Source organism: Colobus angolensis, unplaced genomic scaffold (genome assembly GCF_000951035.1).
Source record: "Colobus angolensis palliatus isolate OR3802 unplaced genomic scaffold, Cang.pa_1.0 Scaffold119, whole genome shotgun sequence".
In the NCBI taxonomy this organism is placed as follows: Eukaryota; Metazoa; Chordata; class Mammalia; order Primates; family Cercopithecidae; genus Colobus; species Colobus angolensis.
In genome coordinates, this window is record NW_012113030.1 from 731,840 (window position 1) to 750,424 (window position 18,585).

The window sequence follows — 18,585 nt, forward strand, 5'->3', positions numbered from 1 at the left end:
AGCTCCCCCGTCTCCGCCGAGTCCTTCCCCGGGGGCGCCGCCGCCGTGGCCACTTTCTCCTGCTCCGTGGCGCCAGCAGCCGCACCGACCTCGGGGGAGCAGTTCCTGCTGCCGCTCCGGGCGCCGTTCCCAGAGCCCGCGCTTCAGCCGGACCCTGTGCCCCTCTCGACCGCCCTGCAGAGTCTGAAACGGGCGGCTGGCGGCGAGCGCCGCGCCAAGGCACCCACGGGCTGCGCGTCTGGACCCGCAGCCGCGGGAATCAAGAAGCCAAAGGCCATGAGGAAGTTGAGCTTTGCCGATGAGGTGACCACATCCCCTGTCCTGGGCCTGAAGATCAAGGAGGAGGAGCCCGGAGCGCCGTCTCGGGGCTTGGGGGGCAGCCGCACGCCCCTGGGCGAGTTCATCTGCCAGCTGTGCAAGGAGCAGTACGCAGACCCCTTCGCGCTAGCCCAGCACCGCTGCTCCCGCATCGTGCGCGTAGAGTACCGTTGCCCTGAGTGCGACAAGGTGTTCAGCTGTCCTGCGAACCTGGCCTCCCATCGCCGCTGGCATAAGCCGCGTCCCGCGGCTGCGAACGCCGCCACAGTCTCCTCCGCCGACGGGAAGCCGCCTTCTTCGTCGTCTTCGGCCTCCCGGGACGCCGGGGCCATTGCATCTTTTCTGGCGGAGGGAAAGGAGAACAGCCGGATAGAGCGGACTGCGGATCAGCACCCGCAGGCCAGGGACAGCTCCGGGGCGGATCAGCACCCGGACAGCGCCCCGAGGCAGGGCCTCCAGGTGCTGACGCATCCAGAGCCACCGCTGCCACAGGGCCCCTACATGGAGGGGGTGTTGGGGCGCCGGGTGCCTGTGCCGGGCAGTACCAGTGGTGGCGGGGGATCCGAAATTTTCGTGTGCCCATATTGCCACAAAAAGTTTCGTCGCCAAGCCTATCTGCGCAAGCATCTGAGCACTCACGAGGCGGGCTCGGTCCGTGCGCTAGCGCCAGGCTTTGGCTCCGAACGCGGTGCCCCACTTGCCTTCGCTTGCCCGTTGTGCGGAGCGCACTTCCCTACCGCAGATATCAGGGAGAAGCACCGGCTGTGGCATGCTGTCCGCGAGGAGCTGCTCCTGCCCGCTCTGGCGGGGGCTCCTTCCGAAACGCCGGGCCCTAGCGGGCCATCTGACGGGAGTGCCCAGCAAATTTTCTCGTGCAAGCACTGCCCGTCCACTTTTTTTAGTTCTCCGGGGCTGACCCGGCACATCAATAAGTGCCACCCCTCAGAAAGCCGGCAAGTGCTGCTGCTGCAGATGCCACTGCGGCCTGGCTGCTGAGGGACGAGAGACAGGATGATTTCGAGGTTGGCCTTAGAGGAAACAGATCATGGGAATTTCTGTGGGGCTTTCTTCAACTTGCAAGTTTACTTTCATTCCTTCCTATGTTTCTCCCTCCTAAAATTCTCCCAGTAGTCAATGTTCTACCAGAGGAGCGGACAGTGAATGTAATATCCCCTTCTAGAGCAGGTATGTATATGGTACAAACCTTGAGATCAAAGACTGTCAGCTTTAAATCCTTCTCACTTTCCCCACTAAAATAGGATTTTCCCCCCTTAAAACTCTGGAGGCCCTAACGAATCCTATAAGATTTGTAATTCCTATGGAAAGTCGCAGTGAATGCGTGCATATCTCAATGTCCACAAAGGGTTCTGGCTACCCTTTGGGAGTCACCAATGTTTTTTTCCTCTTGTCATCACAGGCGCCTATGCAGCTTCTGTCTCAATAGGATCAGATATTTTGCACTGTATACTCTGTGAATTAAAAGTTATGTGATTGGTGCCAAACTTAAGGAGATTCAAGACCTGGCAGAAAATGTAAGAGGATGTTTGCTGCTTTTGGGGTGCGTGGGGATCTCCCCTGTAAACTCTCCTTTGCCCAATTATATGTACATGTCCATTCTTAAGTTGGTGTTTGGAGGTGGGGAGGATGCTACTTTACTGGAGTTGAGACACCCCCTATAATTCTCACCCTCAGCTATTTTGTGTGCAGTATTCAGGAAGAGCTACTTCAAACCTTTCTTTAAATGGCTTTTTGGAAATACAGAAGTCGTTTCCTCAAGTTTGACTGTTTTAATGGGGTTTCACCCAAATTGTTTGATGCTTCTGCTGTAAATCTCATACTGTGTATTCATTATGAAAATATGTACAGCTTAAGGAAGATGTTAACACCTATAATCCACTAAGGAACTGAATGGCAATTTGCTCAATATTCAGTATTTTCTTTTCAGCAGCAACTTGTTTTTGATTTTTTTTTTTTAAAAAAACCATTTCAGTGTACATTCTGTACTAATTCCTTAATAGCCAGAGTTGGGACACTGGCTGAGCACTGCTTGACAGAAAGCCCATATTTGTAAGATGCTTACCACCAAATAAATGTACATAGTCTGCGCTTTTGTTGTGTTCTGTGTTTGTCTTAAGAATCCTGTTGAACACCACCTATTTTCAAAGCCACATTTCTTATCTACTCAATGTCGGTATCCTGTTTTAGAATGTTAGTGACCCATTTGGACAGAATACAAGGATGGAAATATTTTGCAAATGAATGTAATGGTGCAGGAATGCAATGAAAAATTTTCCTTTGAAGTATGGCTGCAAAGACTGAGCTCCAAAAGGCAAGGAATATGCACTAGTCTTTAAATCTAAAAAAGACATCCCCCCCAAGAAATGTCAACAGAAAGTATATTTTAAGTATGTATATATATTTCAAACTAGTGAACAATGTTACCTGAAGATGAAAAAAAGTATTTTAATGGTGCTAATTAATTTCACTATTTCAGGTTTGTATTTTTGCTCCATATTGTTATGTATCATCAATCCATTAATTTTTTTATAGCACTTTAGAAACATGTATGCAGTTACTCTGATTTTCCTTTTTGTAATTCTTTACCTTGGCTGTAGGAAATTGTTTATATTGTTCAATCTTCTTCCCAAGGACTCTATTCATTTGTTTATCTTCTACATCAGCTTACATAGGACTTTTAGTTTTCATTTGTAAGAAAACAAAAAATTGAGTGCACAGAAGTTCTGAAAGGTTGTCTTAGAAAACTTGTCAGTGCAAAGTTTTATTGCTGAAAGTATATTATAAAACAAAGTAAAATTTAAGAATCAAAAAAACATGAAGCTGTAATCCCAGCACTTTGGGAGGCGGAGATGGGCAGATCACAAGGTCAGGAGATCGAGACCATCCTGGCTAACACAGTGAAACCCCATTTCTACTAAAAAAACAAAAAACAAAAAACGAAAAATTAGCTGGGCATTGTGGCACATGCCTATAGTTCCAGCTACTCAGGAGGCTGAGGTAGAAGAACTGCTTGAACCTGGGAGGTGGAGGTTGCAGTGAGCTGAGATCACTCCACTGCACTCCAGCCTGGGTGACAGAGCACAACTCCGTCTCAAAAAACAAAAACATGAAGCTGAGATAAACTAACAATCTAACCAACCGCATTGGGTGAAGTTTCTGGCCAGCCTTTATGAAGATGTAAAATTTCCTGTGTTTTTAATTACTGTGGTAGGATCACCGAGAAATAAGTTGGAATGTATCTTGAAAAGGGAATTCAAGTTCATTTTTCATGATTAGCTAAGATAATCTAGGTTCATGCTTTAAATCTCCTCACTACTCATATAGCCCTACTTACTGAAAATATATGAAACATAGAAGACACATCAACACTCATGGATAGGAAGTGATAAGAATATTTTTATTGTATTATTAAATACCATGTCACCTTCCCCCCCACTGTTACAAATTATAGATACTACATGAATGATGATACATAATTTATATTTTACGGTTTGCCAGTATGATGTATTTACACATGCAGTTAGTACCAATGTCATGCTACATTTCCTCAGGAGATGCCCATTCAAAATAAAATGTGAGCAGCTTATCTACTGTAAGAAAATACTTCTAGAGGGTGGAATGTATACCAACCTGCACCTGCAAGTTCAGTATTAACAATATTAGATTTAACTTAGACTCCTGGGTCATGTTCCTTTTTCCTTTTTTTAAAATAATACTCATAATTTGAACAACATACTTACATCAGAAAATTTTCCTTCTTTTCTTCCCTATCTTCTTTTTGGTGCTTAAAAAAGAACATAGATACACCAGGACCTAGCAGCCAATAATGAAAGGCCACAATCTGAAAACAAATGGCATTTAACAGTGATACCACTTGAAATGCAAAACATTAGAAAAATACTTGGAAGCTAAACATAAATCAAAGTTCAGCACAGTGATTTTTCTAATTATTGGATATAACATGGCATCACCTGCACAGCCAAGAAATGAGACATTGCTTTGGGAGGAAAAGTTAACACTAAAATGATTTCAGTTGGAATTTGAGATGCTAAAGACCATTTATTTTGAGTGTTTTATTGTCATAACATAAATAATCTGTACACATTCTGTGTATTAACAGGTACATCTTTTGCTGGAACTTTACAAATGCTTAAATTTAAAATTTTACATTTGTAAAAAATTATATATTTATTGAACCATAAAGTTGCAATGGGGCACAATAAATAATGAGACTAGTTGTCCAATTGTATTTTGGCTCAAAGTTAACCATGAAATTAAAGATAAAACTACTTAGACATAATTATCAGGAAGGTAAAGGGTATAGAACAAAACTCCCCCCTGCCCTCAAAACATGGCAGCTTGGACTGTGGGAAAAAAATGAAACAATAAATAACCCAAATCTTTAATATTAAGCTACAAATTATTTAAAATTATTTAAATCCAGTGTTTTCTCAGATAAATGTACAGGAAGAAACATGCATGTTATGGCAGACACGAAGGCCTGAAAGGGTTAACCCTATGTTCGTGCTAAGGTGGCTACTGCTGATCACTGTTGGGCTGTCTCCTTAGGATTTATTGGCTGAGCCAGAGGAACGACGCAACTTCATGGACATGCGGCTTTTGCTAGTTCGAGGAGACATTGGAGAGGCCAGGTCAGCCCCATCTACCTGCGTTGCTGTGGGAGTTTCACTGGGTAGAATCTCTGGGTAGGAGCCTGTAGGAAACAGCAAGAGCATTACTACAGTTATCCAGCCTCTCATCCCCTGAGAAGTAATCTTTCTGCTACTAATCTGCAGCAAGGATCCCATCCCTTAATAAGGTCTTTTGAGGGAAAAAGCAAGCCCCAAACTTGCTTGTTACAATAGCCTACTAATGTATTTAAAACCCAGCAATCTGCTGGCTCATGTCATTATATTAGCAAGAAAGCGCCAATCATCATTCCCAGGGCGAGAACCCTGGAAAAAGCAGTGGGAAGCAAAATCTTTGAGCCAGAAAGAACAAGGATCCAAAGCACCATTAGCATGCAGGGAAGGGGTCAAGAAGCAGGTGAGAAGGACCAATTCCTATCTCTAGGATTCAGGGTACAACCAAGAAAAGGGACTTCACTACTCAAACTTGAAAAACAGCACCAAACAGTTCCAAACACTTTTGGAACCACGGGTTTCAAAAAGGAAGTCAGTTTCACTAGATGCCCTTATAAACAAAACAAAACAAAAAAAGGAACTCAGCAATATAAGATCATATACATGCTAGGTATTTAAATATGGCTTTAAGAAGGAGCAAGATAAATTTGTGTATGAGGGGAGGACAAGAATTCTCATCTGAATGTCAGTTAAAAAAAGGCAAACTGACTCCCCCAAGATGTCTTAATTTAAAAGAGATAAACAATGCTTTTGTTTTCATTAACTTAAAAACTTGTGCAGGTATCTTATTCAATCATAAGCAAGCAGGTAACCAGTAGAATTAGTAGATATACAATTTTAGAAGTAAAACAAAATCAAATAGGAAAGTTCTTTGTGTCATTTATAAAGTAGTTTTTCATCTCTGTACTTTATTTCTATAAATTATCATTCTCTAATATGCAGCAATACTACAGAACCTTGTACATTGTAGGCTCTCAAATATTTCCTAAACAAAATGATTGATTAAAATCACATTAAAAATAGAAGTCCTTCAGAAAAAAAAATCTGAAAACAGAATAAGAACAAGAAATTCTGGATATTTTAAGGCATTTTAATCCAGATTTTATGGGTCTTAAGTACATGAAAATTTTCTTTATGTGTTTTACAAACAAAAACACCACACAGGTTGCAAGGTTAACTGTATACATACATGTCCTTACTTTACAGGGAGACTTTTGGCATATTTGTTAGCAAATGTAGCACCTCATTGATACGTCAAACTAGGAAATATGCTAGCACTTTCACATATATGAAATGTTTGTGCTTAAACTGAAGTTACTGATGTTTATAAAGAAAAACAGAAAGTTCAATAAGGGGTGAAGATCCTATTGAGATGTCTTAAGCAATTAAGAATATGTCTTTGTAGAACACTTCAATTTTTTTTTTTTTTTTTTAAAGACGGGAGTCTCACTCTGTCGCCAGACTGCAGTGCAGTGGTGCAATCTTGGCTCACTGCAATCTCCGCCTCCCGGGGTCAAGTGATTCCCCTGCCTCAGCCTCCTGAGTAGCTGGGACTACAGGTGTGCACCACCATGGCCGGCTAATTTTTTTGTATTTCAGTAGAGATGGGGTTTCACCATGTTGGCCAGGATGGTCTCAATCTCCTGACCTCATGATCCGCCTGCCTGGGCCTCCCAAAGTGCTGGGATTACAGGCATGAGCCACCACACCCAGCCTTCAAAATGTTTTTAAGACCAAATGTTCGAGTTATATTTAAGAAAATATATATGTTTCCAAGGAAAAATATTCTGTCACTCATAATCCAGGTCAATTGCCCTTCTTCTCAAAGTAACTTTTCCAGCATTATTTTCTAATTGAAATAAGACTGGCCTTCAAAATACAAGGAGAAGGAAACATATTTCTGTTCACCATTAATCTTCCTGAAGATCTGAATTGGTTCATAGCAGACCCATACTGGAAAATTTATGGGAGAATATGAATCCATGGCCCCCTTTAGGGAAGCACAGCAGATGGATGGCAGAAGGAAAGTGAAGAGCTCATGCTTTTCTGGTTATGCATATCATTCCCGGCCATCATGAGAGGCCCTCCCACTGCTGTTTACCTTGAGATGGCCAATGTTTTCTAGCGGAGGTTTTGGGAGGAAGAGAACTATCACTGCATTTCTTTCTTTGTTGTGAATGAAGAAATGGAGTAGCAAGCAGAAGTGAGAGAGCAAAAGAGAAGATAGATAACAGATATGAGAGACACAAGTGCAGAATTTTATAGGTGTTAACTGAGGAGCAGAGAGAGAGGAATAAAGGTGTTTATTATGAAATATAATTGGGCATGCAATGAGTTAGGATGATGGTTCACAATGACAATGCTTTGTAAATTCAAATGTTATACTTACCAACTAACAAAACAAGTTCAAATAGGAAAAAAGAAAAGAAGAAAAAAGGTCTATGAGAGATTCTGTAAATATCTACCTTTTAAAGTGTTCACTGTACTGGTGGCATGTTATCCTAATCACTCAGACATAAAATCTCTAGAGCCGCATTGTCCAATATGGTAGCCACAGCCAAATTAAGTTTAAATTTATTGAATTAAAATGAATTAAATAAAAATTCAGTTCCTCAATACACTAGCCACATTTCAAGTGTTCAACAGCCACATGTAGTTAGCAGCTTCCACATTAGACAGTGCAGATACAGAACATTTCCATCACCATAGAAGGTTTTATCAGAGAGAGCACGCTCTACATTATGACAAACTCAAAGAATATTTTCCTCAAAAACAATTCTTCCATGTCTTCCTCACTGCCTTCAAAGTGAAATCTTCCTTCACTCAATTGAGTCAAATTAGGATTTTTAGTGTGTGTGGTGTATAGTTATCAGTACTTCCTAACAATTTAGCAAATTATATTTGTGGTATATATTCAACATTCCCAAACTCCATAAATAATTTACAGTGGAAAGACTTCAATTTTAGACATAAAAAATGTAGTAACAACCTACATTTCATTTCACATCCTAGTCTACCTGTTGATTTATACTACCTGAGTCATAAAGAATTCTGATTTATTTCTATTATGAATATATCCTCAAGGATAAGGTTTTAAGAGTACACATGAGCTCCGATGTTTGTGCATACTATTATCTGTTACTAACATTCTTACAGTGCTCACACAGACTGTGTAATCTGATGGGATAAATTGATTAATATATTGCACATTGATTACAATAAACTATTATTACAATTAACATAATAAATATGACTTTTGGGATCTATAGGGATTATAAGAGGGAGCTTGAAAGATCGTTTTTAATTGTGGTTTCATTTGTACTGTTTGATGACAGGTATGACTGGTTTAAAGCTGCTAATTATTGGGCAAATATAGCCCTATAAAATATTGTATCTTTAAAAGCAATTTCAATTAATACTGAACTCCAGCGATGATGTGATGTATTAGAAAGAACATGGGTATAGGTTAGACAGTCCTAGATTAAATGCCGACTCTGTCACTTTACCATCTGTTTGATCTTGGGCAAACTGATTTGAGACATTTTTGTATTCGTAAAATGGAGATAATACTTGCTATTTTGTCAAGTCGTCACAGGGATTAAGATTACATATGCAAAGATACTGGCACATAGTAGGTGCACAGTAAGTATAGCTACATAATAAGGCTATGAAACAGAAAAATAAAAGCTGATACATTTTGAATCAGAACAGATGAGGATTAGAAAGGAAGGGATAGAAATGAGGAATATTTTTGAAGAAAATGACCACCTATACAAAATATTATTGTTCAAATGTGAAAAGCACAACACACCATTAAATTTAGTTTGAGGGAAATTTATTCTCTCTTATGTTGATAGTTCTATAAAATACACTCTTATATTAAAGGTTAAAGGCTACCCAAATAACCTTGCTTTTAATATTTTTAAAGGAGTTGATAAGTTATTAAGACTAGCATGGATGGCACTGAATATCATAAAGGAAATAACACAATTTCTTTTTTATTTTTATTTATTTATTTTGAGAGGGAGTTTCACTCTGTTACCCGGGCTGGAGTGCAGTGGCATGATTTCAGCTCACTGCAGTCTCTGCCTCCTGGGTTCAAGTGATTCTCTTGCCTTAGCCTCCTGAGTAGCTGGGATTACAGGCGTGTGCCACCATGCCCAGTTAATTTTTGTGTTTTGAGTAGAGAAGGGTTTTGCCATGTTGGCCAGGCTGGTCTTGAACTCTTGGCCTCAACTGATCTGCCTGCCTCAGCCTCCCAAAATGTTGGGATTACAGGCGTGAGCCACCATGCCTGGCCGGGAAATAACATAATTTAAAATAGTAGAGAAATAAAGGGAAACATGTGGTTTCATTTTAAGATAACATTCAAGAACTACTAGTATTTTAGATTTAGAATAAATCACGCCAAGCTTGTCACATTTTACAAATGACAAAATTTGTAAATGAAAATTTTGGAAATGAAAAAATTGGAAGAGTTGATTAATTTGCATTTATATGGATAACAACTGGCAGAACTAGGAATTAAATCCAGATTAGTTTGATTCCAAAGCTCATACTTCTCCCCTGGCAACCTTAAAGATACATGGAAAAAAAAAAAGATTTTTCAATGGGTGGGAAAGTAAAACCCTTAAAATAAAAATCTTTAACAATTTATAAATTGTAAATATGACAGGTTATTTACTGGGCAATATCTCTCTTTCTCTCAATCAATAGCAGGAAGGGGATGAAAATATTTAGACTAAATGGGTAACTGTGATAGTTCAGATCATGCCCTGTGAAGTCAGATCAGTCTAAGTTGAAATACTAGCTTGACAAAGTACCAGGTGACTCTGGGTAAGCATTTTTTTCTTTTAAATTTCATAGAACTGCAATGAAGATTAAATGAGAGAATGTATGTACAGTACTGAGCACAGTGTCTGGCACTCAGTAATAGCACAATTATTATTTTATTGTTTTCATTACAAAAATTTCACATCTGAATGAATGTTCTATGTGGAAACTGAACCAGCAGTCATCACAAAAGGTTAGTGGGTCCTATTTAAGATTATTACCTGCCTCTTGGTCAACAACATATAAGCCAAATTTCCAAGTTCAAAGTATCAAACAGAACATATCTGGCTGCCTATAATTTCAGGCTAATCTAATGATAAATTAATATGAGTAGGAATCTGTTTTTAAAAACATTAACTAGCCAGGCATGGTGGCTCACACCTGTAACCCCAGCAATTTGGGAGGCTGAGGTGGGTGGATCACCTGAGGTCAGGAGTTTGAGACCAGCCTGGCCAACATGGTGAAATATTTTTGTATTTACCAAAAATACAAAAATCAGCCAGGAGTGGTGGCATGTGCCTGTAATCCCAGCTACTTGGGAGGCTGAGGCAGGAGAATTGCTTGAACCCGGGAGGCGGAGGTTGCAGTGAGCCAAGACTGCGTCACTGCACTCCAGCCTCTGTCTCAAAAAAACAAAAACAAAAACAAAAACAAAATTATTAAATAAACAAATTTATAGCTTATGTTATATATTGCAGGAAACTAATTCTTCTGTTGGCACTTACTAATATTTAAGATATTTATAAAATAACTATCTTCTAAGGAGCTAAAATATTTTATTTCAGAACATTTCAAAGCTGGAGTAGTTTAAATAACTTTTAAAGAATGACATTGAGCTAACAAAGGTTATCTAAAGCAATGGCTAAATTTTGATGATCCATCCCACTCAAAGATTCAAAGAAATAGATCTGACCATCATAAATCCCATCCTATCTACATATGGGAAGACAGATTTTTCAAATTAACAGCACAACTGAAGTTAGAAGGCAGACTAGATACTACTCTAGGTTTTCATAGTCATTCTGGATTATCTCTGAATTTGGTGTCATAAAAGTTATATTTGAATTTTATTAATTTTATAATATTCCTTTAAATAGGAACTCCTATATTCTCCAAAAGTAATTATAAAAAGTGTTATGTATGTATAGATATATGTTTGTGAATGTATATCTATGTATATATGAAGACAGAAACACCTATCAACCCTTTAGTTGTTAAACAGCTAAAATCTGTAATGTAAAGACATAATACTCCAAAAAATTATGAGCATATTTTTAATGTTGAAATTGAGAAAGTTAAACCAATTAATATTTACTATACACTTTCAGCAAAACAGGATCCTGTTTCTTGTTGACATTCTAGAATTTCTCTTATTACAAAATAAAAAAAGCTGACGTTGAAAAGACAATGTAACATTGGGAGACACAAGTACATATTGAACAAACAGTGTAATCTGGCCAAGAAGAGCAGTAATTTCATTTTAAAGTTTATAATTAAAGGAGAGGTGTTTGTAAATATGAAAAAACTTTAAGAAGTCACTAAAAACTTTTGATATTTTCCACACACATGCCTGACAAAGATAAAGGGATTTTTTCCTGTAATTTTTTAAAAATAAAAGACAAGAAAAATCTAATAATATTTTAATGTAGTTATGAAAGATCAACAAAGTGTGACATCACGATATTTCCCTCAATGACCTTAGGGATAAAAATAATTTCCCTTAAGTATCAGTCTACTGCCACAGACAGTACATTTTGAGAAAATACAGTTATAAAATTTACGGATCAACTATGATGCACCAAAATCTTTCATATCTATTTTAATAATACTGAAAGTAACACGGAAAAATGTTTTCTCAGATTTAAATGTCACCACAGTTGATATGCACGTTACCGCTAACCAGAAAGTGGGTTTTAGATAATCTTGAACCAAATTAAGAAATCTTAAAAAAAAATTATTTTTCTATACTATTCCACTGAATATAATTATGTTATAGGGTTGGTTAGACAGAATATAATCACCATTCTGGCATATCTTTAAAACTTAATTTCAAATGACTATATTAGTATTGATTACTACTATTTTATATACACAGGGTGTGCACAGGATATCTAAAGTTGATTTTCAATTGCAATTATGAATCAATTTCCTCAATGTGGTGAACACATTTTATACCTATGCTAGAAAAAAGATTAAAAACTTTACACTATTATGTCATTTTTGCAAACCGGCAGTCAGGTCCAAACTGCTATTATGCAGCTTATTTTATGTCTTCTCTGTCCACTTTAACGTATAACTTTAAAGGGAGCTCTCTATGTATGGGATTTATGACAGAAAAATTTAGATTTGAGATAACGGAAAAAAATTATTTTTCAGATTCTATGTTTTTGCTACTGTAAGAGTAAATATTTCATTTTTATTTTGTGTTGAACTGAGAACCACTCTGATAAAAATTTCTGTCATAACTATTAAAGTCTGCAAAAACTTATATAGAAATATATTCATTAATACTGGCACAAGTTATTTACAAGCAAAAACACCCTTTTGAAAATTAGAGTGCATATTAAAATTAGAGAATAAGTTCTTAAATGCAGTGATAACTCTAAAAAATTAACTGAAAAAAATTTGTAGCATAATATTAGGTTCATGTTCAAATTCACATTTTTACTACTGTTTAGACAATCATAAGTGTTATTTTAAACAACTTACACAATAATTTTTTAAGACACATTAAAAATGAAGCCAACAGAACCTTGACTTGGCTGCTGTAGCATCCTTTAATGTCTCAGAAGTGAGAACACTACTCACTTCCATAATACCTGGCCAAATGTGCAGGATAACATGCAAAATATGGGGAGAACATTAAGATGACAAATATGAAAGAGTACAGCTGGTAAACAACGACACATGAGAACTGAACAGTCTTTATCAATTTAAGTGGGAAAGTTAGCCCAAGTGTGGTTCTATTATCAATATTTTTCACTTGTGAAATTTATAGCTTGACTATATGATACACAAGTGTTACTCATAATCTCTTTTAATGTAGTCTGACATTTTAGCAGACATTCTCCATTATTAAACAATAAAACTGGCAGATATACTTAGTTATTTTGCTTTTCATTAATTTTTAATATTTCTCTTTTACCATCTTTTTTAATGCCAAACTGAGTAATTTTGAATAGTGTCAATCCATTAAAGTGAATCTTAGACTTTTTATTTCTTTCAAAGGATTCAACCTGGTCTAATACGGTTTTCTCCTTGCTATAGGTCTTTTATACTATCTGAAAGGGATCTAAATTTTTTTGTAAAATTATTTTTCTAATGGCAATTTAATGATGACAGGAATGGAAGCTTTAATTTCACTAACTAAATCTCAATTGAGAATTACAGTAACTTTTTTCCAAATAAATTAGGCTAGAAAAGAAGTGTTGTGCCTTTTGAATTTACTTAATACAAAGAAAACTTATTTAATATAAAGAGAATTTGAAGGTTTATTATGATGAACTTCAAGCATATTATGTTCTCTTCTCCTGCTTCCTTGAATACCGTTACAACAGTCATCTTTGTATTTCAGGTGCCTAGTGAAGTGCAAGGCACACAGAGAGTTATCATTTGATGAGTTAGGATATCCCATAACAATGCAACACATCACAAAATACAAAGACACACTACTTCAGTTCAATAGTACTACTTTTTCATGCTGAGAAACAGAAAAAAAAAAGGTCAATATAACAAGGTGTAACTAATTTCAACCAAGGGATTCTATTATTAGTTATTTTTATCCCCAAACCATGTTAGTGTTTCATGCAGACCTGGGTTAGTCAGTATAATACTGGAAAAAATTTAGTGACAATTTCTGAAATGTTTAGTATGAACTGGACAGTGTTAAGTTTATTTACTGTTTAAGTTACAAGCTTAGAGCTTGCTAATTTTGAAAAAAGGAAATGGGAGAAGAACAGAGGGTGTTTCGGTTGACACTTTGTCTTACCTTCAGATAAACAGAACTGATATTTAATGATCTAAAGAGGGAAAATAAATGAAACAATCATAAGGAGTGCAAGATATTACAGAATAGGAAGGCCACGAGTCATTTATTTTCTTACTGATTTCTTCAAAATTAATCGTAAAATGCAGTACCCTCTTACAATCTTTAATTATTATAACATAAATTACAATATTAAGTACTTCTAAATCTTGACCAGTTATTTTAGCTTTATCTGTAAAATCAGAGATGATGGGGTGATATTTTTGGCCATAAAATTTGATCCTCTGAAGTTCAGAGTGCATGCTTAACTTATATTTCTTTTGCAGATACTTCAGAAATGATTCCAGAAGATGCAAGAGTCACTGAATATTAGCTCATATAAAATGTGGTACATGTACTTTTATGAAGATTGTTGACTTTTTAAGGAACTACATTTAGGTAAAAGAAACCATAAATCAAATTTATAGGCCAAATTCAAATATTAAATAGTGATAAAAAATTCATATTTCAATGATTAGAATTTTTTTCAAGAAATTTTTAGAACAAAAGGGTACTGCATTTCAAGTTCCAATAACAAGTAACTAATACTCGCTTTTAATCTTACCGGCCTCAGATGGTAAATGGTGGTAGGGAGCTGGAGAAAAAACCTGTGCTGCAAAATCTTCAAATGTTGTTGGTTCTAAGTGGTGCTGGACAATTGTTTGCAGGTACCGTGCTCTCTCCTCATAGCTGATTTCCTTTGGTTAAGGATAAACTTAAGTGCAGCTTATACTGGAAAAAAAAATCTTATCAAAAATGACTGCTATGATTGCTAAGCCATTACTTCTTAATAAATAGAATTACTCACTATTCTTATGTATCATTAACAGTATGGCTTTTTAAAGTGCAAAACTATAGTTTTTAATGTAAGTTTACTCTTCATGATGCCACTATAAATGACAGCTTAACAGGGAGACATTTATTAGATAATAATTACAATAATACTAAACTGCTGAAATGAAGGAAGTTAACAGTTTACTTGAGAAAGGATTCAATTTCTATCAGGAGTCTAGGCTGAAATTTCTATCAGCCTAGGCTCATCTTATCTTGTTAATCACATCTGCAGATTTACTCTCAAAAGCCACACAATAAACAGCGTCATGTTGCTTAAGATACTATATCCAAAATTCTGTTTTTCATTTGTAAAGATTTATTGTGAAAAATTCCTACATATCTTCTTCTTTTTCTAAAATCCCTGCATTTTCTCAACAATTGTTCTCATTTTGAATGGAAGACTACTGTTGCTGTAATCCTCGAATAACTCCATGTGGTTAAGATAAATACATAGCTGAATCTGTATGCTGGGAAAAAATACCTAGTCAATTATAACACTGAAACAAGCAGGAATATTTGCAAAGAGTCCACAGGACTCCTAAATACTGTCTAACAAAGCATCTCCAGGGCACTGACACTGACAGAAAAATACTGTAGTTCCCTTTCACCACATTTTCTTCTCTGATATTATTGACAAGCAACCAGTACCTTGAAGTGTTGTTGCTTTTGAACAACCCACTCTAGGCTTCCTGTTTCAGCAGGCCTGATTGTGCTGTTAGCACAGAGAGGGCGAGAAAGAGAGAGAATATTTCTGTTGTTCACGAAAGCAACTATGGAAATGGCTGTCAAAATGTAGAGCAGCAGGCAGCAACATACAATTATCAGGAAAAACTCACATGCTGACTTCATGTCGTATAGTTCCTGAACTGAGAAATCAGTTAACCTTTCTTTTAAAACTTTTAAAAGTTTCCCTGTGGTACTCAGTGTGCTATGTTGACAGGCTTTACATAAGACATTTAAATAAGGATAATAAAAATTTGTCTACCAGTTCTTCTTTTTTTCCAATGAATTTTTCCCCAAAGTCCACTTTAATATTTCCCCTCAAAATTCCTTATTTTTTAAAATTGCAATTTAATTATTATATAGTTCTAAAATTCTAGAAATTGTAGACTAAGCCTACAAGACCCAAAAAATAATTTGAGAGGAAGATAATTTTAAATAATTCAATGGGAGATACCACAGCCAGTTAATTATATTTACAAGTTTACTAAGAAGAGAAAAAAAAAAAGTAAAAGAGTTAAAGGCAAGACTATATTCATTATGCACTTGGACTTTGATTGTGGTATCTTTTGCTAAGTGGCTTTCATATTACAATTTATCTGCTTCTATTACAATTTATGTATCAAATATGAAAACAACCTTGAATCCCAATTCCTAGCAATCTATTACTTTCCATTCTGTACACTGGGGATGAACTTCAAAAGAATTTTACTTCTGAGGTGGGAAGCAACAGGACAAGATGCATATTAAAATGATCAGCATCAAGGATTTTACATGAGGATAATACAGACATTTTTGAGTCTTAACATAAACAAGTAATATAGCACACTTTTAAAGGGGGTCTATGGTTATAAATGGAAGAGGATGAAACTGATGGTACAATCTAAATAATACCACATATCTCACAACTTGTTGGAAAGTACTTTTTTCATTGGGGGAGATTCACAGCTGCCGAATTTTCTGCAGTTAATAGAGTCCTTTGATTCACAGCAGTGCCCCTTGTACAAAAAATACTGGCCTTTGTGTATTACCAGAAACTAATTTTCTATTTGGCTGAAAAGGGAAAAATGGGGTTATTGCTTCTCCCTCCTACAGAGCTTTTCATTATGCCTGATGCACTCAACTTCTAAGCTCTTCTGAGAAAAAAAATAACTGAAGAGGCAAGAGGTAGAAAAATGAGCTTGTTAGCACATTAGAAGTGAAGTATCTTGGTGGGCCCTAGAAATTCCCAGTGGTGTGTTAACTTATCACTCTATGCATGCTGGCACTGATAGTCTTCCAATTGATCACTCTCTTTTCGCACCAAAGGTGCTGCCAGGAAGCAAAGGCTGAAGGCCCACAGGAGAACAGTCTGCTATCAAAACAAGCTGTTTTTAAAAGTCTGCTTGAATGGGTAAAACGCTTCATGAAAAGTAGGGTGGAGACACCTACCTGCTTTTAAAAATGTTCTACTTTCAGAGGGCCTATAAATGAAATATTTTACCTTATTATATTTAGAGTTTATATAAAAATTAGGCAGAAGGAAAGCAAATGTTAATATTTCTAAAGCAGGGAGGATATTTCTAATGTAGTAAATTCATCAAAGCAAGAAAATGATTATCTAGCTAAAATACATTTTGCAGACTAATTCTACTTCCTTATACAAAAAGAGGCTTATAAAATGAAAAAAACCCTAATACACAGCTGCACAAAACTAAAATTATCCAGATATAACATATTCATTTTGTATAAAAAACATATTATTTAATAAATCTATAATAAATCAAATAAATCTCATTATTGAAAACAATGCTTTCTAAAATTATTTTTAAAAGTTCAAGTCTAGGTGGCACAGTGAAGGGAAGCAATCATTAACGGTTGAATTTAAATGAAAAAACTACAGTGCTCATCACTTACTAGGTAAGTTTCCTTTTTGGGAGGTCATCTACAGGAAACACTGTTAGCTTGATAAAATAATTATATCTAAGGTAAATCACCTTCTAAAAGCTAAATGATCTTTATAAGTTTCCCAGTTTGATGTAGCAAAATTAATAAATAACAACATGAAAACAAGTCAACCCAATCTACAGGACTTACATCTTCCCCCACTCCCCCCTTTTTTTTTTTTTTACTTCCGAAAACATGTATTAAGGAAATATAATAAACTCTAAGCACTTAAACCACAGTCCTGAGTCCACAACGAGGTGCTTTTTGTGATTGAGATGATTAAAGTTCCAAACAGTGCTGTTAGAATCTGCAATTGTAATCATCCAAAGTAGTTAATTCCTATATCTCATTATAATAGGTTAGACACTTATTCCATAAAAGGCATCTCTCTAAGGAAGAGTCATTAGTACATATACATTGAGTGGCACACGAACTCCACAGCTGGCAACAACAGGACAACTTAAGCTATAGTTTTATATGGTGAGTGCATGTTGCCACTGGCATTGAAATTAAAAAACTGAAATGGGTAGGATGATAAAAAGGTGAAGGTAAACAAAGAAATTCAGAACAAAAATTTAAAGTACTAATCTAAGTTGAAGTAAGCAGATTTTGGTTGTAAATTTAAAACAACTCAAGCCAAAATTAGCTAATAAAAACCATGTGATGAGGGAGACTTTTAGCTAGTAGGAATCTTTAATACAGAACTAGCGAATCAAAAAAAAAAAAAAAACACAGGTGCTGCAATCACAGCAATATAATTATCCACTAATCCTCCTTCCACTTTCTACAAAAGGAAAAAAGGGGGGAAGGAATATTACTATTCTAAAAATAAGGGAACAAAACATCTATAGTGTAAAGAAATAAATTTAAATCTAATCTGTAATTAATTAATATTAAGTTAACATCATTACATATTTTAGGTTATCACTCTTGATTTTAAGCTTCAAGACCAGCTATTAAGAAACTGGGTTCAAGCCGGGCGCGGTGGCTCACGCCTGTAATCCCAGCACTTGGGAGGCTGAGGCGGGCGGATCACGAGGTCAGGAGATCGAGACCATCCTGGCTAACACCGCGAAACCCCGTCTCTACTAAAAATACAAAAAATTAGCCGGGCGTGGTGGCGGGCGCCTGTAGTCCCAGCTACTCGGAGGCTGAGGCAGGAGAATGGCGGGAACCCGGGAGGCGGAGCTTGCAGTGAGAGGAGACCCCACCACTGCACTCCAGCCGGGGAAAGATAAGCATAAATTTTCTGTGCCATAATTTATCTGT

The 18,585-nt window shown here is 36.7% G+C and overlaps 2 protein-coding genes across 7 annotated transcripts in view; one reads left to right on the top strand and one right to left on the bottom strand.

Moving 5' to 3' along the window:
- Nucleotides 1-2,422, top strand: part of INSM2 (insulinoma-associated 2) — a 3,536-nt gene extending 1,114 nt beyond the window's left edge. The window contains exon 2 of the mRNA XM_011926568.1: nt 3-2,422. Coding sequence (XP_011781958.1) covers nt 3-1,314 — 1,312 coding nt within the window. The 3' untranslated portion in view covers nt 1,315-2,422. The remainder of the gene's footprint in view (nt 1-2) is intronic.
- A 1,286-nt stretch (nt 2,423-3,708) lies between these two features.
- The window catches only part of RALGAPA1 (Ral GTPase activating protein, alpha subunit 1 (catalytic)), a 281,300-nt gene continuing 266,423 nt past the window's right edge, over nt 3,709-18,585 (bottom strand). For 2 of the 6 annotated variants that reach the window (XM_011925949.1, XM_011925941.1), the window contains 3 exons: nt 14,402-14,526; nt 7,369-7,371; nt 3,713-5,050 (listed from right to left, as the gene is read on the bottom strand). In XM_011925949.1, the coding sequence (XP_011781339.1) occupies nt 4,902-5,050; nt 7,369-7,371; nt 14,402-14,526 (277 nt within the window). In that variant the 3' untranslated portion in view covers nt 3,713-4,901. Of the gene's footprint in view, nt 5,051-7,368; nt 7,372-13,800; nt 13,832-14,401; nt 14,527-18,585 lie in introns of all 6 variants that reach the window. The other 4 variants (XM_011925958.1, XM_011925969.1, XM_011925962.1 and 1 more) reach the window with 3 other exon arrangements.